The sequence below is a fragment of the Sminthopsis crassicaudata genome, chromosome 2 (genome assembly GCF_048593235.1).
Source record: "Sminthopsis crassicaudata isolate SCR6 chromosome 2, ASM4859323v1, whole genome shotgun sequence".
In the NCBI taxonomy this organism is placed as follows: domain Eukaryota; kingdom Metazoa; phylum Chordata; class Mammalia; order Dasyuromorphia; family Dasyuridae; genus Sminthopsis; species Sminthopsis crassicaudata.
In genome coordinates, this window is record NC_133618.1 from 602,996,878 (window position 1) to 603,020,064 (window position 23,187).

At 37.9% G+C, this 23,187-nt stretch overlaps 1 protein-coding gene across 1 annotated transcript; it reads left to right on the plus strand.

Moving 5' to 3' along the window:
- Positions 1-7,086: 7,086 nt before the first annotated feature.
- LOC141558500 (interferon-induced protein with tetratricopeptide repeats 5-like) lies at positions 7,087-18,938 on the plus strand. Its single transcript, XM_074295812.1, has 2 exons — positions 7,087-7,233; positions 14,506-18,938. The coding sequence occupies exons 1-2, from the start codon at positions 7,229-7,231 to the stop codon at positions 15,944-15,946; spliced, it is 1,446 nt and encodes a 481-aa protein (XP_074151913.1). The 5' UTR covers positions 7,087-7,228; the 3' UTR covers positions 15,947-18,938.
- The last annotated feature ends 4,249 nt before the right edge of the window (positions 18,939-23,187 follow it).

The window sequence follows — 23,187 nt, forward strand, 5'->3', positions numbered from 1 at the left end:
GCTGTAGCTGTGGATCTGAACAGAATATTCTGGGCCATCTCACACCATTTATTGCAGACTATAATCCTTTGAAGGTCAATCACTCTGATCTGATCTCCTACTAGTATGTCCCCTTCACCCTCAACCTGTTATTTGATACATATACACATTCTGATGTTGTTATTATATATCCTTCGTTCTCTAAGACAAACCATGTTTGTTCTCTGTTGTTATTATATATCCTTTGTTCTCTAAGACAAACCATGACATCAGGGTGGTAATATTGCAAGTGAACTGGATTGAAGTGAGGGAGGGCTGTGCAAAATCACCAGCCTTATTTTTCATGGGGAGTGATGTGGGTCCAGTGACTAGACATAGAAGAGGACAACTAGAGGTGGCCCTGGATACAGTGGGAAACCATGGTCTTTTTAAACTAAAATCTTGCATAGGTCTCAGTTCAGCTGAGGCAATACCAATTCATTGATTAAGACTAGATAAGAAAGAAGTGAGGCAAAGAATAACCCTTTTTACCAAGTCAAAAAAAAGAAAGAGAGAGGGGGGGGAGGGAGGGAAGGAGGGAGGGAGGAGAGGAGAGGAATCAATTTTAAAAGGGAGGTAGTAAAATGGATAGAACCTCAGGTTAGATCTGGCCTCAGATGCTAATTGTGTGACCAAGGGTAAGTAATTTACCCTAAAAAGATACTAGATTTGGAATGAGAGAACGCTGGTTCAAGTATAAACTTGGATACTTGTGTAATCTTGAGAAAGTCATTAATTTCTCTGTGCCTCAGTTTTTCCATTTGTAAAATGAGGGATTGTAGTATGCTTTCTAGAGTCCCCAAGTTGAGGTGCCAAAATGTACTATGCTTTCTAGAGCCCCCACACTGGAGTGCCAATATATACCATCCAGATCTGAAGGATCTCAGGCCTAGCCTGAGTTCTTGGTCTTAGTGGAGGAGAGAAGAATAAGGAGACTCACAAGGATGGTCAAAGATGGAGTCCCTTTATTTCAAGTCCTCTCAACCCTTAAATATCTTGGTATGATTATGTCACCCACCACAGCACACTGTGTATGTATTAACTATAATAAACCTGCTATTGATACGCAAATGTTTCTTACTATAAGTATCCTTTGCTTCAAGTAGAACACAGGTGGTCATGCTCTCCCTGACTTCTCAGGAAGGATGAGAGCACCAAAGGGAGGTGAGAAGTCAAACCAGATATTGTGAGCAGGTTTTCTCTGGGCTGAAGGATTTCATATCTTACCCAGAGTTCCCCCATTACCTCTGGCCCTCTACATCTTCACTTTCTTTTGTTTTAATTGAAACAGGTATACATAAATCCACCAGCATGGGAGGTATTACACAAGCAAGTAGTAATATAACACAGGCTAGTAATGATGTAACAACATGAGTCAACATGAGGAATCACTAAGCAAATAATGATGTAGCAAACAATTAGGAATCAACATGGTATTATAAAACATTTCCATGAGTTCTAGAAGGAGAGTATATAAATAACAACCACACATATACCTCCTTCAGCAGCCAAGAGATAGTCCAAAATCAATCTATTGTCCCTTCACATGTCAGGGAATCCAGTGATTCCTGCAAGTTTTGAAGTCCTGCAACAGTCTTATCATGTCTCAGGGAATCCAATCATTCCTGCAGGTTTTGAAATCCTGCAGCAGTCTCATTAACAATTTTTGATGTCCATGAGTCAATTGCCATACACATAGGGTTAACAGCATATTCTTTCAGTGGCACATGTAGTTATAGATGAAATCACCCAGTGTTTCTTGGGTATTCTCCTTCTTCTTGGGTCTTTTCCTTCGTTTTGAGGGGTTTCTCTTTTTCTGCCTCTTTGTGTAAAATCTGATACTGTGCACAAAAGGGTGCAAAACATTTAGAAGTATATGCAAATCCATTGTCTGTTTTTATTGCTTGTGGCACACTCATAATTGCAAAAGCTTGTATAAGGAATTCAGTGACCACTCAGGCAGCCTCTGTTGCTGCTGGTATTATAAAAGTAAATCCTGAAAAGGTGTCTACTACAACATGGATAAAAGACAGACAACCAAAAGATTTATAATGGGTCACATCCATTTGCCAAATTTTACTGGGTCTCAAATCTCAAGGATTCTTCCTTAGAAGGAGCGTAATACCATGGAAAGGAAGACAAGCTATACAGGCTTTTACAATGCTTCTTCTTTTATTATCCCAATTTGCAAACATAAAGCTCGAATAGCCTGATGATATTTAGAATGAGATTCTTGGACTGCCTGAAATAAAGGGGTATTGGCGAACATGGTTAGAAGGCTATCTACCTTTGAATTTCCATTAAAAAATAGGACCTAGAAGTCTACTATGAGAGTGAACATGCAAGATATAATACTTAGCTAAATGCTTTCTCACTTTCTCTTGAAGTTCCTTAAAGAGATGATATATATTAGAGGCTACAAATTTTATTTGGGCTATGGCAATTCTTTGTACCACACCTACTGAAAAAGCTGAATCAGATATTATATTTATATCTCCTGGATAATAAGTAAGAGGTAGAATGATTGCATGCAATTCATTCTGCTGAGTGGACTGAAAAGGAGTTCTGACTACGCTCTTTATAGTTAAGTCATGAGAGTATACAGCACAAATGTTATGTTTGGATGCATCTGTAAAGATAGTTGGTCCTTTAACAGAAACCTTAGAAACCTTTTCTTCAAAAATCCATGACCAAATATGTAATAGCTGGGTTATCTTTAAAGGAGATCCATGTGCAAAATTTGGAGCTATGGCCCATAAAATTTGCCACTTTGGGATGGTTTCACATTCCACATCCCACAAATCCCACAAATACATTAATTTGTGCATCAGTATAAAAGGTGTATATCTTGCCAGGTCTTATTCCAGATAATTGTACTACTTGCTTACTGGCCTTTAATAAGATTTAGCCACAAGCACTGGGTAAGGAGTAAGGCTTTGTTTTGGTTGTACTGGAAGGTTCACCCACACAATCACATTGTCTCCTTGATGAAGAACTGCTGTGCATGCCTCTTTTGCAGCAAAAACTGATATTTCCAAGGATTTTTGAATGACTTTCAGCCACACTGGATAAAGCCTGTTCAACTTCTCTCAAGTCTCTTGAGCTTCTTTGTAAACTGGCATGGTGAGTCTAAAACAGTGTCTCCCCTTAAATGTCATATAATGATTGCAATCGATAGGTAGTTTGCATCCTTTGGATGTCTCTATCAATTTCTGAAAGTTTTTTAAGGTGGTCAACTTCTCTGTTCTTAAAGAAAGTTTTGTAAACACCTTAGTATATACTTCATATCCTAAATATTGAAAAGGAGTGTGCCTTTGAATTTTTTCTGGGGCTGTATACAATTGGTAGTTCCTTAATGTTTCTATGGTCTTTTGTAGACATGCTTGTAACATTTGCTCCTCAGGTACACACCCCATCCATGTAATGCAATGACATAATTTTTGGAAATGCTTTTCTTACTGGAGTAGGAGCAGCAGCCACATGCATTTGACACATAATAGGGCTATTTTTCATTCTCTGTAGCAAAACTCTCCATTCAAATACTTTATAAGGCTCAGCTAAATTAACACTGGGCCCTGAAAAAGCAAATCTTTTCATATCCTCCTTATCCAGAGGTATAGAATAGAAACAACCCTTAATATCTATAACCCAAAGAGGCCATTCCCTAGACAATTGAGTAGGAGATGGAAGCCCAGGATGAAGAATTTCCATAGTTTCCATCTGTTCATTTACCAAATCAGTCAACACCCTCCATTTTCCAGATTTCTTTTTTATAATAATACAGAAGAATTCCAAGGACTTAGAGAAGGTTATAAATGTCCTTGGTCAAGTTGCTCCTGAACTATATCTAATTAGGCCTGAATTTTTTCACGAGTTAAGGGCCACTATTCTACCCACACTGGTGTATCAGTTTTCCATTGAATAGAAACAGGTGAGAGTGTTGGCAGGCCTTCAACAGAAGCCCTGCTTAAAAAGCTTAAGTATTCAATTATAATTCTAACTGTTGTAAGATGTCTCTTCCCCACAGATTGATGGGGATTTTTTTTACTACAAAATTAGTAAAACCTCCTGTTTTATCTTCAAATTTCCATCTCAAAGGTGTAACACTAACTTCAGCTGCTATTGATCGTCTTATGCCAGACATATGGGTGTATGCCTTAATCTTTAACCAGTGACTGAGCCAGCTGGCACCTCTATCTATCTGCATACTATCCGCACCTGTGTCTGCCAATTCTTCTAATGGTATGCTATTTATATAGATAGTGAGCATAGGATGATCAACTGTAACAGGTGAAGTCCAGAATATTCCGGGATTCTGTCATTGGGAATCAAAATCTGGGTAAATTCCACCAAATCGTATTTCGGGAGTATGTATCAGGAGGGCTGATGCTACTACTTCTCCTGGGTGATAAGTCACATATCTGTATGTAGCCCTTGTTTCAAGTAGAATACAAATGGCCATGCCCTCCTTGACTTCTCAGGAAGGGTGAGAGCCTTTAGGGGAGGTGGGGAGCCAAACCAGACATTGTCAGCAGGTTCCCTCTGGGCTGAAGAGTTTTATACCTTACCCAGAGTTCCCCCACTATTTGAGGCCCTCTACAAGGTATCTAGTTCTTAACAAAAAATAAATGTTCTCCTCTTGTCCTGGGGTGTTCTGATGGTTTCTCCCTTATCACATTGCATATAACAGATTTCTTACACTTTGCCTGGGAAGCCACCTTGTCCCTTCCTCTCACTCCCATTTTTAGCACCATTCTGGTGATATGCACTAGTTAGCACTGGGAGGATGAGTAATACCTTCGGAGGGACTAGTTTGTACTCCCTATAAGTACTAGAATGTGCTGGTCTTGGGTTTAGGGGTAGGTGTGAGGGATTCAGGAATAGAAGGAACCTCACTCTTTGTGCAGATTCCCAGGTTTAAAGCGCAGATCTTCATCCTTTAATCCTCATGCCCCACTCCCATCTCTAGGAATTGAGAGCAAAGGGGACAAGGCTTACCTCCTTCCGACTGTCATCATTGTTGATTATCCTGGGGTACAGAACTAGGAGAGTAGAAAAGGACTGAGAGCCCAGAAATGATCTGGATCAGGCCCCTAGTAGAATAAACTCCTCTTTCCTCCTTCCCCTTCCCCTACTCTAGTGTCCATCATGGGTCCAGCCCTCAGTCTAATAAAGAGCCCAGCAGATTCAGAAAGAGAGAGGAGACACTGAAGTCAGGGAGTGGGTGGGGAGGAAAGGAACAGGGATAGCACAAGGTTTCTGAGACAATTTTCTGCTTCCTCATTGTTGTTTCTACCATTTTTAATTTCCCACAAAATCCTATTAATAAAAAAAGTTTTCCAGAAATAAAAATAAAACAAAAACCTGTCATCTTTTTTTTTCAGAAATAGAATATGCATTTTATATTCAATTGCCCATTTCTATCATGTCCTTATAGTTACACAATACAAAAATATGGCATGATAGCCCAATATGAAGATAGATAGAAGTCCTTATTTTTTAAAAAATCATTTATAAACATTGTAGAGAGCAAAAATAGTAGTGCTTATTATTTGTACTTTTTTTTGTCCTCATGATGCCTAGAAGAATAGCAAAAATATTAATGACATATCTATCTGTTTGGTAGCTTTTATGGATTTCTCACTTTCATTTTTATTTTCTTATATGAGGTCCTTTTCCATTTGGGAAGAAAATTGTGTTTGAGAAATGTATGAAGCCAGCCAGGAAGCCAAGGTCATGGAGGAACAACAAAACATATGAACAGATGCCTACAAAGCTCAAATCATCTTTGCTTTGTAACTCATTTTGGTGCTTTTTCTACTAAAGATTAAAGGCCAATTCTGTCCATCTGAATCCAACACCTTCTTTCTTCCAGCATAAATCAAATCAGCACTTTTCCATGATTTCAGCCTACTTCCACAATTTTTTTTTTTAACTGAATATCTATCATATACAAAACACCTTTGGTTTTAAGAAACCACTCTGGCATTTACTCCATAGACAGTGGCTAAAATAAACTGGAATGCATGTCCAAACTTAAGTTTGTTTTTAACATTCTCAAGGAATATTCTGAAAGTCTCCAAAACAGAACAACCCTATACCTGCATAGGATAGCAGTTCTCAAACTTTTATTAATCATTGAGGGATCACACTCTCACCTCACCCTAGAGTTTTTGTTTATGTGAATTATGTCTCTTGATATTTCCATTAGAAATTAAAATGTCTTAGCATTATTATTGAAATAGTTTTGACCTTGTGGACCCCAGAATAAGGAAAACCATAATCTAATTCCAGCCTTGGACACACACTAGATGTATGACCCTGGGCAAGTCACTTTACCCCTATTTGCCTTAATGCACCAGAAAATGAAATGGAAAACCATTCCAGTGCCTTTGTTTGCCAAAAATGCTCTCTTTCCCCGGACAACACTAGTGTGCTGTCATCTAAGGAGTCACAAAGACTTGAAAACTAGTACAGTGATACACTGTAGTAGTATTATGATACTGTTGCACAGTAGATAAACCAGTTGTGCATGATAGCAGTGGTGGAATCTAGATTCTCTGCCAGAACTCCAAATTCTATTTTAAATTAACATTAAACCCAGCTGGGTTTTGTGAAGATTTTTTTTTTTTTTTTAACTATCTACCTTAGTCCAAGCAGCTAGATACTGTAACAGGTAAAACTCCAGGGTTGGAGTCAGGAAGCCCTGAATTCAAATTTGCCATCTATTACTAGCTGTGTGAAGTTAGACAAGTCACTTAATTTCTATTTGGTTCAGTTTCCTCATTTGCAACATGCGGATAATAGCACTTATATCCCCAGGTTGGCTCGAATGTGATACTATTTACAAAGTGCTTACTTAGCACAATACCTGGTCCAGAGAAGATGCTCTTCTGCCCAAGTTTATTTTCCACCAGAGCCTGGTGCCTAGAGGTTCAGAGATCCCAGACAGCTTTCTCTGTTAGTTTCCTTTTCCCGGCTAGTAATCAATTGCAGTTTCTAGTTTCGATTTCCCCTCCCACTCCATGCTCATCTATGACGTGCAAGGCTCTCTTTTATAAGCAGCGTATGCAAGGATCACCCACAACCCGCAAACCCTGTCCCTCCTCCATCCTGAGAAAGCACGCCAGAGCAGCCCTGCAGACTGCTACCTGGAAAGCAATTAAGACCAAGCTGCAATCCAGCAGGACTTTATTGCAGCACCACAAACATGAGGTAAATGGATTTCTTTTTCTTTTGTTTTTCTCTCCCTGCAGGCAAAGATAGTCCAACCAAAAATTTCTCTTGAATTCTAATCATCAAGCAATCCTGCTTTTCCATGAATGCAGATGATCCTGCATTGTACCTTCCAATATTTGCTTAGTCATAGTCCATTAATACAAACAATAACCCAATATCAGGATGCTTTATAATTGGGATTCCCTCTCCCTCCCCCCACCCCATTTCTATCGTCTCTCCTGACTGAGGCTGCCAGCTCTCCTGGAGAAAATTTGAGAGAGAAGCTAGCTTGGGCTTAAGATAGCATTTCAAAGAAAGGTCAGTTTTTGAAAAGAAAGTATTGGCAGTAGGAGGCCACTCTCACACTTGTTAGGGGATTGGGGAGGGGGGAGGGAGGGATGCAAGATTAATAAATAAGGCAAGGGAGAGTTTAGGGGAAGGAAGAATCCTATTTGTTTCTATTTAGTTTTGTTTTTTTCTTTCAAGAGTAATAATAAAACTGATGGTCCAAAGAGTGCCCATCCAGAGACGCCAATCTCTTGGGGTGAGGGATTTGTCTATAAGTAGGACTTTAGAAAGCATCCACCACAAGGGCATACTCGCAGTAGCAGCTTAATCAATGTTTCATGATCCAAAGTAAAGTCCCATACTAGGCTAAATATCTGTGCGCCAAAGACAAAGCGAGATTGCTCTCAGGGGCATCTCCAAACTCCTGGACCAGAGAGCAGAGAGTTAACAGGCTGCTCTTGGTTCGTTTCTAGTCATTACTCACCATTGCCTGCTCCAACAGATTTCTTTACTTCTGGAAGGTTTTCCTTACAACCTTAACCTTGCTTAGATCATTGGCAATCCACTGGCACAGTTCATTTTGCTTTTCCCGTACATTGTCATCTCTTTCATGCCCATTGTGTCTCTAATTTTCTTGGAATCACCCAGAGAGCAAAGAGTCTTCAAACCCTCACAGCAGTTTGCAGGAAGCTTGGTAAATGTCCCTTCCACTCCTTTGTTCTCAACCACACACTTTTTAATTGGTCTATTGGCTACTCCCTTAACACGGGTTCTATATAGTTCAAAATGAAGTCAGAAAAGATAGCATGTGAATAAAGCTTGCTTTCCCATCTCTTAATCCAAAAGAAGAGGAATAAGGTTTATATCTCCATGTGGGCTCTAACTTTGTGTAACTGATAGGGGTCCTCCCCTCCCATCTGGAACAGCTAATATTAAGATTAAACCCTGCCAGCTGTGCTGTGTGTCCATTATACAGCCTACCTAGACCTGTTCCACATTGATGCAATGATGAAATGTAAATATTCTGTGTACAGAGATTTTTTGAGGTTTCATCTTTCTGCAAAGGACACACACTAGTGTGTTGAGGTAAGATAGGTGCAATTTTTCTCCCACAAACCTATGCGGTTGGCCCTTCCTATTAACTCATTTTGCAAAGATCGTAGAATCCTAGATTTAGAACTGAAGAGGAATAAAGAAGCCATCCTTTATATATATATATATAAAGGATGGCTTAGATATATATATATATACTTAGATATATATATACATATATATATATATACAAGAAGACAGTCAGAATTATTGCTACATATTTGAAATCACACAAATAATTTCAGTCTTTTTGTTCTTTCCTTATTTTAAAGCACTAAGTGACTTTTCTAAGGTCACACAGCTAAAGGATGCCTAATTTGGTTGGCTATAAAGAAAACCACAATCAGTCGTATCTGTTTTTATATCAATTGGCTTGGATTTGAACTCAAGTATTACTGATTCAAGGGCTAATGCTTTACCCATTTTTGCTACCTGGCTGCTCCCTATAGTAATTATCATAAGCAGCATTTGAACACAGGTGCTCTAAATCCAGAGCCAGAGGACCTCTTTTTCTATGTCTCATCATAGCATCCAGAAAGCTTTGATAAATGGATGAAGAAATCTTTAGGAAGCAATACTCTTTTTTTTCCCCTAAAAGTGATACTGGCTATGGAAAGAACTAGGAGAAAATATTGTTTTTCTAAACACTAGATAATAGCAGAGGATGATAAAGGGGAAGAAATAAGGTAAAAAGAGTAACAATGAGCAACTTAAATGGTCCAGGATCAAGCCTGGTTAAAGAGAAGTTAAATAGCAAAGTTACCTCAAAGTGGGAGATTTGTTACTCAGTTCACAGTTATGTGTGTTCTCAAAATCACTGAGTACTTAAAAGTGGTACTAAATTTCTCTTCTTTGCAGAGATGGGAGACATTTCATAAATCAGACATAGATGATGTGATAGAAAGTTTTACTGAATTATATTTTCCCTCTCTTTTTATTCTTTATTTCCAGTATATTTTCTCTGGGGAAGGAGTAAAGATGGGATACAATTAGAAATTAAAGTGATGTAAAAACAAAAGATATCATTATTTCATAAAATGCTGCTTTAAAATCTACACTCTATAAATCGACTCTATAATAACATTTTAGTTCAAGGTGTCCAACCCACACTTGTAGGGCTGCCCTTATACTCTTTGGGGGGAAAATGCCATTACAAATTGTGTTGTCCTTAATTCAGTCTTTGGCACCCTTTAACCTATTTGACACCTTTGACCAGTACTTTCTTTATGAAACCATTTATTCCATTGGTTTCTAAGATACCATATTGATTCTCCTCCTACCTCCTATTTTCTACACTCGCTTTAATGGAACCACTTTCTTCCCCAGACTACTACATGTAAATATTCCCCAAAGTTTACTCTTATCTATCTGCCCTGTTTTCTTGGCAGTTCCTCTTGGGAATATCTGATTTACTCTCAGGCATTACCTCTATTCTGATGATTATCAAATCCTCATCACCAATCTGAACCTCTGAGCCAAGCTTCAGTCCACTGTCTTCAAGTGCCTCTCCGAATTTGTGGTTGTTCAGTCATTTCAGTTATAGCCAACTCTTTCTGACCCCATTTGGGTTTTTTGGGGTTTTTGGACAAAGATAGTAGGTTGGTTTACAGATGAGGAAATGGAGGTAAATAGGGTTAAGTGATTTGCTCACAGTTACACAGTTAGTTAAGTTTCTGAGGTCAGAGCTGAATTCAGGAAAATCAGTCTTCTTGACTCCAGGCCCAGCACTTTGTGTTATCTATAACTGCCTCTAGGAAACTTCTACCTATATATCCTATCATACCAGCATAATGAATGTGCTTAAAAATAAACTAAAATCAGAATTATCTTCTTTTTCCAAATTATAGCTTCCTCTCTGCACTTCTCTATTTCTGTCTTCTAGTTTAGAAATCTGGCTTGTAAAGTCTGAGATTAGTTTTGATTTATTTTCCTCCCTCTACTACAGTTACCAAATCTTATTGGTACTAGAGCATGGTATCAACAGGAAAAACACTTGAGTTTGGAGGCAGGAGACCTGAAACCCAGGTCAGAACCTGCTGATACTCTGTAAGGTGCCTCCCATTATTATCATGTCAGGATTCTAGCCTATTTCTCTTGAATCAGTTCCTTACTTTGAATTCCCCAAACTAGGGCCTCATAATCTTAAAATATCTAGTTTATTACAAGTCTCCAAACTGGTTCCCTTGGTTCCCATGCTCTAGACCATCCTACACATTACTTTGAGATTACTCTTCCTAAAACAGCTAAAACACATCAAATGTCTCTCAGTTCAAGGTCCATTAGAGGGCCCTTGGAATCATAGAATCACAGATACAGAGCTGGATTGGGACTTTAGAGGCTATCTAATTCAACTTTCTCATTTTACAGATAAGGAAACTGAGGCTCAAAGAAGCAAGGTGAATTCCCCCAAAGACAATAAGCATCAGACCTAGAATTGAAAACTAGTGCTTCTGACTCTAAATATAGTATTTGAAATCTCCACCAGACCATGCTTCCTCAATGGTCACTTCCAATTCTAAGACTTATGGATTTTATGATACCTAAATAGCATAGTCCATGACAAGGGATAGAGATGACAGGGATGTCACAACAAACAAGAGGTTTAATGCCATTATCTACCTAAAATAATATGGTGGACATAAGTTTCTGCCCTTCCCTTTCTCCCCCCACCCTGATCCTCTAAACAGGTAAAATATGCTGCTCAATAAATATTCGTTTTGTTCAATTTTTACCTTTCTATAGGTTCCTTCAAAATATTAGGTCACTTCAGAAAAAGTCATTGTTGCTTTAGCTAAAATGTCATCTTAAAAGCTATAATTTTAGAATTATTGCCTTCCTTTTGGTAATCTTCACATACTTTTTCTATAGTTCAGTATTTCCATATATCTCTGATCACACAGATGCAAACATTCCTTATAACAAGACCTTCTCATCATATATACCTGTATACATTCTTTTGTCAATTTTCTATGGAGGTCTCAACCAATGTGCTCTGTACAATACTTGGGTTCCAGAAGAGCCAAAGCGATGTGTATCTGTTGTACATCACTCTCAATACATAAATAGCCAACCTCTTTCATGGTCATGAATTTCTTGGATGTCATCTTTCATGCTATTTTTCTCACAAATATCCATACTAATAGATATTTTCTATTTATGCTTATCATTCATCTCTGTGTTATTCTTTAAGTGATTCAAACTATTAGTTCTTCACAAATTGTAGCATTTCATGATTTACAGCCATATAACATCACTAAATTTTTTTTTGTTAAAAAGATCAGATTTTGTTTGAGGAAGAAACTTGGGATTCACTGAAAGCATTAAACAAGATAAAATCCCATCCTCTTTCTCCTCTTATTCAACTCTGCTCCTGTTTATTGAAATTCTACCATATGTGTCTAAAATAAGCGTATCAGTTCCAATGAGTTGTCCATCAAATTGTATGTCAAGTTTAGACAACAGTTGATAAGTCAGTCATCATTTATTTATTTATTTGGCATTTATTAAGAGCTCTTTATGTATCAGGGATGGACCTAAGCACTACTGATACAAAGAAAGTTAAAAAACAGTCCTTGTTCTTAAGAGATGACGTGGAAATAATATGGTGCACACAAGATATATAAAGAAGAAAGTAGATGGAAGGGAATAAAAACCAGGAAGGTGGAAGTAGCAGGAGAGGATCAGGAAAAGCCTTCTCCCATTGGTGAGATTTAGGATAAGTCTTGAAGGCAGCCAAGAAAATCAAGAGGCAGAGGTGAGGGTTTAGCTCATTCCAGCCAAAGAAGAAAGTCAATGAACAGATATGGAAATGGGAGATAGAATTTTGTGTTCAAAAAAAATAATAATAATAACAATTAGACCAGTGTGGCTGGATCATAGAGTATAAGAAATCAAAGTAGGCCAGAATATGAAAACTATTAAATGCCGAACAGAGTTAAGATTTATTCTTAACAGCAAAAGCCATGCTAGGAATTGGCCAGGGGGACCTCTCTCCCAATATGTTAGGATATGGAAATTTGTAGATGTGGCAGCAATTGGGGAGGGGGAGGCAGTAAATAAACCAGAATGGAAGTAAATGTGTCAGCAAGAGAGAACATGCAAATAAGATGGTACAGGTGAACTTTGGGAATCCCGGAGAGTTCCCCAAACTGGAGAAGCTTTAAGAAATCCTATAAGCACCCAGTTTTAAAATTCTTTATCCCTACCTATTTTATAAATATATATGTGGGGGAGAGAAGTAGGAGGTGATATGATCCTAGGAGTTAGATATGAATTCATTTAAACCATCCATTTTACAGATTTGGAGTAGAAGCTCAGGAAGGGCCTTTCTTCCCTTTTCATCTCAAAACCCTTTGAAATCAATGATCCATTCTCTCTCCTCCTTTGCTTCAGATTGTAGGCAGAACATTTTTTTTCCAGAAAGGACCCAGAAGGAGAACGAAAAGTGTCCAAAATGTCATACAAATAAGGAAAGTGGTCTCTCTCCCCCAATATTTTTCCTTAAGTGCCCATAATTCAGGACTTACTTTTAAAAGTGATTTATTGAATACAATATTATATTTTGTGTCTTTAATTTTAAAATCCAGTGGATAGAAACTTTTCAATTCTTAAATAAACAAATATTAGGGTTTTTCCCCCTTACGTGGTCCCCAATTTGTGCATTATATCATCACTTTAAATAGAAAAAAAATCCCTAATCATGTCTTCTTCACAAGAATAGTCTTTCAATAAATAACAAGCATATTTATGAAATATTTTTAAGCCTAAGGGAAAAGTAATTAAATTAAATTAATGATATTAGTAATATGTCTCTAATTTTGTTTCTCACATAAATGTGGCAAACTTTATATTTCCTTATTTATGTATTTATTGAATCTCCCAAGCTTATCACCCCCAACTCAAATGCCTTTGAGGCCAGAGATTATTCATTTTTGTTTTTGTATGCCCAGAACCTAGCACATTTGAAATTTGTTAATACATATTTATTATTATTTTATTATATGTAATTATATATAAACATTATCAATATTTATATTTACTATGTGCCAGGCATTGTGCTAAATATTTTGTAATTATTATTCCATTTGATCTTCATAACAACCTCTGGAAGTAGGTTCTATTATTCCATTTTACAGATGAAAGAACTGAAAAATTAAATAATTTGCCCAAGGTCAAACAGCTAGTAAAGGTATGGGACCCAATTAGAACTTAGACACCAGACCCAGGATTATCTGCTTATAGTCAAGAGAGTGGGGAGATGGGAGGAGAAAAAAGGAAATAGAAAGGTAACAAATTTAAGAAAAATGTAAGTTAGAAGCAGCTAGGTGGCTCAGTGGAGGCAGGAAGACCTCAATTCAAATTCAGCTTCAGACACTTATTAGCTTTGTGATGCTGGGAAAGTCCCTTAATCTCTTTGCCTCAATTTCCTCCTCTATAAAATGGGGATAGTGATGTCTTCTACCACCCAGGGTGGTTGTGAGGATAAAATGGGATAGTAAATTGCTTAACCTAGTACTAGATATATGTTGTTCTTATTAAGTGGTTTTTCAGTTGTGTCCAACTTTGTGACCCCATACTAGAGTGGTTTTTCCTTTCCTTCTCCAGCTCATTTTACAGATGGGGAAACTGAGATAAACAGAATTAAGGGACTGGTCCAAGGTCACATAGCTAGTGTTTATGGTCAGATTTGAACTCAGGAAAATGAATCTTCCTGATTTTAAGTCCAGCACGCTGTGAACTACAGTGCTACCTACCATGTTAGGTACATAGTAAGTGACACGTAGATGTCATGGTATTATTATTAGTGAAAATAATGACATTGGGGATTATGAGTCACTAGAAATTTCTACCTATGCCTCTGAAACTAAACTGGATTTTTATCTCTTACAGTGAAACACCTAAGCATTCCTTAAAATGCCTCCTGCTGATGTTGGATTGTCACTTTACTTGGAATTTACAGAAGGAGGACATTGAGTTGTCTTATACAGAAGAGAGAATTGATGACCAACTGGAATATCTGACCATTAAATCCAAAGTCAGCCTTTTTAACTTACTGGCCTATGTGAAACATCTAAAAGGCCAAAATGAAGAAGCTTTAGAAAACTTAAAAAATGCAGAAGAAAGAATTCAAGAAGACTACTCCAATGAAGTGGAAAAGAGAAGCATTGTGACCTGGGGAAACTATGCCTGGATCTATTATCACCTGGACAGACTTACGGAAGCCCAGACTTACTTGGATAAGGTAAAGGCAAGTTGTAAGAAGCTGCAAAGTCCTTTCCTCTATAAAGTGGAACTTCCAGAAATTGAGTGTGAGAAAGGGTGGTCGCTACTCAAGTTTGGAGGGAGGTATTATGAGAAGGCCAAAGCCTGCTTTGAAAAGGCCCTGGAGTCAGAGCCCGAGCACCCCGAATTTAACACTGGATTGGCCATTGTCATTTACCGAATGGATGACTTTGAGAAAGATGGCTTCGATTGTAAAAGCCTTTCTTTGAACCCTCTGAAGAAAGCACTTAGGCTAAATCCTAAAAGTACATTTGTTAAGGTTCTCCTGGCACTAAAGCTTCAGGACATAGGGAAAAGTTCTGAAGGAGAAAAATATATTAAAGAAGCCCTTGACCAAGTGGAGTCAGAGCCCTATGTCTTTCGCTATGCAGCAAAATTTTACCGGCGAGAAGACCAACCAGAGAGGGCTATTGAGCTCTTAAAAAAGGCCTTAAAACTGGTACCAACCTCTGCTTTCCTGCATCATCAAATGGGACTTTGTTACAGGAAACAAATAAACCAAATCAAGAAGGCCACAAGGTACAAGCCTAGGGGAAAGGACAAACAGGAAGTCGACAGACTAATTCAAATGACCATATTTCATTTTGAAATAGCCATCAAACAGAAACCTCTATTTGTGTATTGTTACTTAGACCTGGCTGGCATGTATGGTGAAGCAAGTCAGCTTGGAAAGGCGGAGAACATTTTTCAAAAAGTGCTGACCCTAGACCATGTCCGTGAAGAAGAGAAGCAGCAGGCACACTTCAAATATGGCCGCTTCCTGGAATTCCAGAGGAGGGATGGAGAACTCGCTATGTATCACTATTTAGAAGGGATAAAAGTAAAGCCCAGGTTTTGCACTGTAATAGTTGAGGCTTTGAAGAATTTAGCTCTCAAACGTCTGAATCAGAATTGCTTAGATGCAAAGAGCTTGGGAGCCCTGGGCTTCATTCACAAGCTCAACGGGGAGAAGAAACAAGCAGTACAGTATTATGAAAGAGCCCTAGAACAGGATTCTAAAAACAGTGATTATATCAGTGCGCTGTTAGAGCTGCGCCTATCCATTTAAAATCCCACATTTTAGAATGGATTTTTAATTATTAATTTTTCAAAACAACTTAAAATAGTTCATGCTTTTTAAAATTTGTATTTCTTTTTACACAAAGTAGATTACAAGGCACAGACCTTAGTCAAAAGGGGAATGTGGAGTTTTAGCCCCTTGCTGAGAAAATACAGGGGACCCTTGGACTGGCACAGCTTCATCACAATTGGTTGATTGAGGACCACTGGAGGCTGCAGGGCTATCTACCACTTGGACTCCTTTGCCATGTATGCTCTTGGGGTTTCCGGAGTTACTTGCAAGCAAAATGGGGAGTGAGGGAGGGCAAGGCATTCTCCTCTATTATTTGGCTTCACTAGTTACTTGCATGAATCTTTAACAGAAGATGGAGAAATCAATAAGATTATCAGTCAGTGTTAAAATGGATTGAAGACATGAAAGAGAAATTGGCCCTAAGAATTTTCATAGTAAATACTAAACCTAAAAAAATAGTAAAAAAATTTGGCTTCTAAATCTAACAAGTCAGTTACTTGTGTTCATTAGAAATGACAGATTTTTATTTTTAAATACCTTTTATTATAAAGCGATATTGGATCTTATAGCTAGGGAAATACAATCAAGGATAAATAAAATCAAGTTATTTCTAGGTTTCCTAGCTAGAAAAAGAAATAATCTGTATCATAACTATGAACCATATCAATAACATGAATATTTTTCCCAGATCAAAACTGTTTTTATCAATTGAAATTACAAAGGGAAAGTAAGTTTCAGAGGTTGTTGGGCCATGACCAGCAAATAATACACTATTTAAATCCAGGTGGGATCCCTAAGTAAGAATTGTGGTGTTTGACCTGAGCCTAGATAGCCCATCACACTGTCCTACTTTGTGATCTTCAATCAAAAGGACATTTTGAGTCTTTCAGAATAGCTTTTGAATTTTTTCTTTTGCCTAAGGGCTTGAGAAAGATAGCTTGGATCTCCTGGGAATTATCTGGGCTTTTTCAACTTCTAAGGGCTATGGATGCGAGGGGAGGGCAGTTGTTTAAGGGCTCTAAGATCCCAGAGGCTGTATAACTCTTGTGCCTCTATATCTGATTTTTGTTTATATCTTTTTTTTACTGTAAGACAAATTTATCTTCATAATCATGGTATTAATAGAATATGTAGAAAGTAAACTAATAGCATTTCCAAAGAGATAATTTTAACAGGAAAAGGGAAATCATAACAAAGAATATTTTCACCTGCATCCCCTCCCTCCCAAAACAAATCTGGGGCGTGAGAGGTGATTCTGGTAGATGGCAGGTTGCAACAACAGTGAGGACAATTGTATTGGGGAAGTCCAACCCTAAACATTGGAGTTTGAAGAAGTAGGATGTGTGTGGTCTTAGAGTAGGAGATGAGACATTCAGATAACATTTACTGCATAGAAGTGGAGGGCTCTTCCAAAGAAAAAATGTGCCCCATCCCTTTAGATATCAGTGCCTTGGGGCAAAGCCCCTGCTTTCTATCTTCCCCAACAGCTGTTAAAACTCTGTTATTAAATAAGATTAATCTTTTCTTAGCTCCAAGCAAGAACAATGCAGGTAACACCTGCCACTTGACTGCCTTCATTCTTCTCCATCATTCCAACATTCAAGGTCTTCTCCAATGCTGACAAAGAAGTGAAAGATCCACAGGAGACATCTAGCAATTTCAATTAGGGTCTGGTTGACTGCCATACCAACCTAGAGGCTTCAACCTCACTTTTCTTTTCCTTGATGAAGTACCAAACCAATTCAAAGAGAGAAAGTGAGTTTGAGTCAAAGAATAAAAAGGTTGAAGAAAAAAAGGAGATATGAAGAAGAAAGCCATTTCTGAATAAGATAGTCATGAAATTGGGGGCAGGGGGATAGAAGTTTATTTAAGATGGACAGGAGGCAGTGATCAGGTCAGCAATAAGTATAGATTCCTTCTGATGTAAAAGTAAAATTGACCTGGTTGCTTACTCTCTGATCTGTGTGTGTGTGTGTGTGTATTTTCTTAAGAGAGAATATTAGATTACCATAAGAATGAAGTCAAAAATTACAATTTTGATTTTTTTAATAACAGATTGCTAGTTCCAGTTACTATTAATGTCTTTTTCCCCCCTGAGGCTGGGGTTAAGTGACTTGCCCAGGGTGACACAGCTAGGAAGTGTTAAGTGTCTTAGACCAGATTTGAACTCGGGTCCTCCTGAATTCAAGGTTGATACTCTATTAATGTCTTTAATAAGAGTTTTGAAACTTAGGAATTCATAAAAGAATTAGATCAACCATGCATAAAGAAATAGCATTTACTAATACATGGAAAGGCTTGGGGTCTACAGCAAAATATTCAGAAGGAATAAAAATAACACAAACATGTCAATCACTAGAACCTTGGTATATTGCACTTTTGGAGAAAGTTCTTTGGAGAGGCTTCTCTCTGTTCAGTATAACCAGTTCCACTTGGCTCTATATCACTTTCCCTAGTTGAAGTGGGATACCTTCATATAATAGTAGCTTCCTAAGGCAGCTGAAGGTCATGGGATTTATATAGAGATAGTAGGTCTTGTTCACATATATCTACTTATTTTCCCATATTTGATGTAACAAGTAGGAAGATGTTAAATATTGAATGAAAAAGACTGGATACATCAAATAGGAATCTAACTGTACCAGGTTAGATAGAGATGCAGCCCTTCAATTAATACAGTTAATTGGAGTCCAAGCACATTCAGTTGTAAGTCACCCACCTTCAGCTCCCTTTCAACTCATATATTTACTTATATTCTCCTAAGTTCCATAGGAATCTAAGGACCTGTTACAATCATTAATTTCTCTTTCAAAAGCTTATAATCTCTTTTCAGTAATAAATAAATTATCCCAAATCCCTCCTTTGGTTTGACAAACATTAAATATTTGATAAACTAGAGAAACCTTCTTTCCCATTAATAATTACTCTTGTTTCTCTATAATTAAATAAACATTAAAATGCTCAATCACCTTATTTGTCTCTTTTTTTTTTATTTCAAACCAGCTTAGCCTTCCTCTGCATAAACTAAATTCATGCCCATTTATCTTTCTTCAAGGCCCCCATGTCAACCCCATGAAACCCTGATATGTCCATCTCACTGCAGTATAGTCATCAGTTTGAACTTTTCAATAATAAACATCTTGCCTCTTGAGTTTAACTGAGATTTGAAATTTGGCTTTCCTTTCAGAATAACCTTTCTGTTCCATTTCTCCTAAATGATCCTTTTCTATCAGTGATTTAACAATTGGTGTTCTTATTGCAATGAACAAGATCCAAAGGATCCAACATTTAACCCAGGATAGACCTTGAGGAAAATGGGTAGATTCAAGATATGTGTAGGCTGGTGCGGGAAGGAATTTTAACTGTTTTTGGTAGTCTTTAATATATTATAAGTACTTTCAACTATACTTTTAAGTAGTTAGTATAAGTATTAGCATCCCTGTTTTTAGGTAAAGAAACTGAAGCTCTGAAAGGTTATTTGGCTTGCTCATAGTCCCAAAGTTAGAAAGTTTCAGAACTAAGCACGTACAGCTCCAACATTCATTCAGTGCCATCCAAACTCCACCATGGCTCTATCCTCGGCATTCTTTCCTATTCCCTTTATATACTATTCATTTGGTGATTTCATTTGCTTCCTGACTTCAATTAACATTCATATGCAGATAATTCCCAGATTGTTTTATTACATTTTCTCTGTCTCTGTCTCTCTGTCTATCTCTGTCTCTCTGTCTCTCTGTCTCTGTCTCTCTGTCTCTCTGTCTCTGTCTCTCTCTCTCTCTCTCTCTCTCTCTCTCTCTCTCTCTCTCTCTCTCTCTCTCTCTGTCTGTCTCTGTCTTTCTGTCTCTGCCTCTGCCTCTCTCTCTGTCTGTCTCTGCCTCTCTCTCTGTCTCTCTGTCTCTTTCTTTCTCTGGCTCCTTGACCCATAGCCCTGGATTACTCTTTCTTCTCACCTCTGGTTTTCTTCAAGACTTACCTCAAATCCAATCCTCTTCAAAAAGTTTCTTAGTCTCCTCAGTTGTACATACAACTTTTTTTTCTATTTTTATCTTCCATTGGAATGTGAGCTTTTTGAGATCAAGGACCATGTTTTTGCCTTATTTTCTGTCCCCAGTATTTAGTACCAGGCTTGGTACATAGTTAAATGCTTAGGAAATACGTATTGACTAATTTTGATTACTAAATATTATTAGCTCATATCTCACTTTTGGTAGGCATGTCTGAGACTATCAACCCATGTGCTAACTAAATTACAGAATTAAAGATTTTTAGAGATGAAAGGAACCTTAAAGATGATCAAATTCAATATCTTCAAATCAAAAAAATAGCGTGCCAGACCCAGAGTCAGGAAGATCCAAATTCATATCTAATCTCTGACACTTACTAGCTGTATGATCCTGAGCAAGTCACTTCACCCTGTTGCCTCAATTTCTTTATCTGTAAAATGAGCTGGAGAAGGAAAAGGCAACCTGCTCTAAGGCCTTTGCCAAGAAAATATCCAAAGAGGTCACAAAGAATTGGACAAGATAACAATGACTAAACAACAACAAAATTGCTAAGGCTCAGTTTATAGATGATAGAACACTGAAGTTCAGAAATGTTAAGTCATTTCTCAAAGATGCTAATAGCCCACCTGAGGCTGCACCCTAAGAATTTCTGGACTATTAGACCAATCAATATTTAATCACCTCCAACATGCTACCTCTTTTTTTTTTTTTTCTTCATTTTGCCACGGTCAATCCCATCCAGCAGAATTTACTTGTCCCATCTTATTGCCATTGGAGCTGGCCACCTTTCCGAGGTGTTCTCACATTCTTCCAGCAGATGGCAGTACTATCTTATTTTGCTGTGGATCCAGGCTGTCTTGCTGGAGGATTTGAAATTCTCTTAGAGTACAGGAAGAGGAAAATAAAAACAAAAACAATCCATCTCCATCCCCAAAAGATTCTATTCAGAGGCTTCACAAATCCAAGAAGGAGAAGTGAGACTTGATACTTGATTCATAGGCTAGGGAATCTTCACTATAGATATAAATATAAATATAAATACTATAAAATGTATTATTCTTAGTCATAGAATGTTCAACTGGAAGGAGCTGTGGAGTGTGACTCTGATTTTCTTAAGTAGACAGAAAGAAGGTGGAGATTCTTGGACTTCTGTCAAAGGGACTCACGCTTCACTGTATTGTTGAAGTAATTGTCTGCCTATAACTCTGCTGGGCTCAACCCCAAAATCAGATTGCCTCTGTACCCAAGGACTATGTATTTCAAGACCACATTTACCAAGATGGATTACCACATTAATCCAGTTTTTCCCACACTAATAACCTGCCACTATTTTTGACAAAAGTCAAATAGCAAATAATGACTTGTTTCAACTCATTGTGGACTCTCAGATCTGGAAGAGACCCAAACTGGCATCTGATCACTGTGGATGAGGAAAAAAGAACATAGGGCGTGGAGTTAGGCTTTAATCCCAGTTGTGCAGCTTTGAACTGGCCATGGGATTTTAGATTTGCAGCTGGATGGGCTCCTGAAAGTCATCTCATTGGACCCCATAATTTATAGATTAAGTGACTTGCTAGAGGTCACACAGCCAGCAAATGGTGGAGCCAAGATTTGAATCCAATGGCCTGATTTTGTGGTTGTTCAGTGGTTTCAGTTCCAACTCTTCATAACCCCATTTGGGGGTTTTCTTGGAAGAGATATTGGAGTAGTTTGCTATTTCCTTCTCCAGCTTATTTACAGATGAAGAAACTGAGGCAAACAGGGATATCACCGCTAGTAAGGGTCTGAGACAAGATTTGAACTCAGGAGCATAAATCTTCCTGACTCCAGTCCTAGCACTCTCTATATTGCGTCATCTTGCTGTCCCTGATACCTCCATTCAGTATTCTGTCCACTACATCAGAAAATCTCTTACTATATGTCTTTCTGACTCTATTCTGTCTCTGCCTCTATCTTTGTGTGTTTCTCTGTCTCTCTCTCTCTGTCTGTCTGTCTCTTTTCTCTTTCTGTCTCTTTGACTTTGTGTCTATATCTGTGTCTTTGTCTTTCTCTGTCTCTGATTCTGTCACTGTCTCTCTGTCTCTTTCATTGTCTCTGTCTCTGTGTCTCTGTCTCTGTCTCTATCTCTTTCTTTCTCTGTCCCTGTCTTTCATTGTCTTTGACTCTCTGTGTCATTCTCTATGTCTCTTTGTCTGCCTGTATCTTTCTGGACCTCTTTGTCTCTGTTTCTGTCTTTCTGTCTCTATCTCTGTCTGTCTCTCTGTATCTGCCTGCCTTTCTTATTCTCTGTCTCTGTCTCTGTCTCTGTCTGTCTGTCTGTCTCTCTCCTTTAGTTTTCTTACCTATAAAACAAGGAAATTGGATAAGAACAAGGGTCATTAATTTTTGTGCATCTTGTACCTTTTTGGTAGTCTAGTGAAGCTTATAGGATCCTTTTTGGAATAATATTTTTAAATGAAGGAAGTAAAATTCAAAAAATTACAAAGACAACCAATTTTATGAAAGTATAGCTATCAAAATATTGTTTACAGCAAGTTAATGGACCCACAGTTAAGATCCCCTGGAGATGATCTCTTAGGTCTCTCCAGTTTAACTATTGTGCAACAGATCAACCTCCCAACTTCAAAAAGAAATCCCTAGTAAAATCTCCTGGGAAGATGATGGCCTACCTTTTGCTAGAACAATCCAAGTGACAATGTTTTTATTTCTTTATAAAGGAATTTTCATTCTGTTTCTGCAGAACACTAATTGTTAAGAAGTTCTCTGTAGTGTAACAATCAGCCAGCCCTAATCTCTTCCCCTTTGCTTCCAGCTCTGCCTTGCTCAATAAATCTAATCTCTGTTCACAGAGACAGCACCTTTCAAATATTTGAAAATAGCTATCATGTACCCTTCCAAGATAAACCTCCTCATGTCCTTCAACTGATCCTCACCTGCTAATGTCTCTAACTAGGCTCTCTCCTCTCCTGGCTGCCCTTTAGATGTGAACTGGCCCATGTGTTTCATTGAAACGTGATGTTTTTAACACAACATCCCAATGTGCTCAGAAGAGGACAGTCTGTCTGTAAAACATCTCCCTCATACTGGGCAATATGTGTGCAAGTTCAAAATAGTTTTTGTTGTTGTTTCATTTTTAGTAATAGAACTGCACATCAAGTTTGCAGCCTAGTATAAGCCCAAGAACTTTTTTTCACATGAATAGACTCAGTTCAA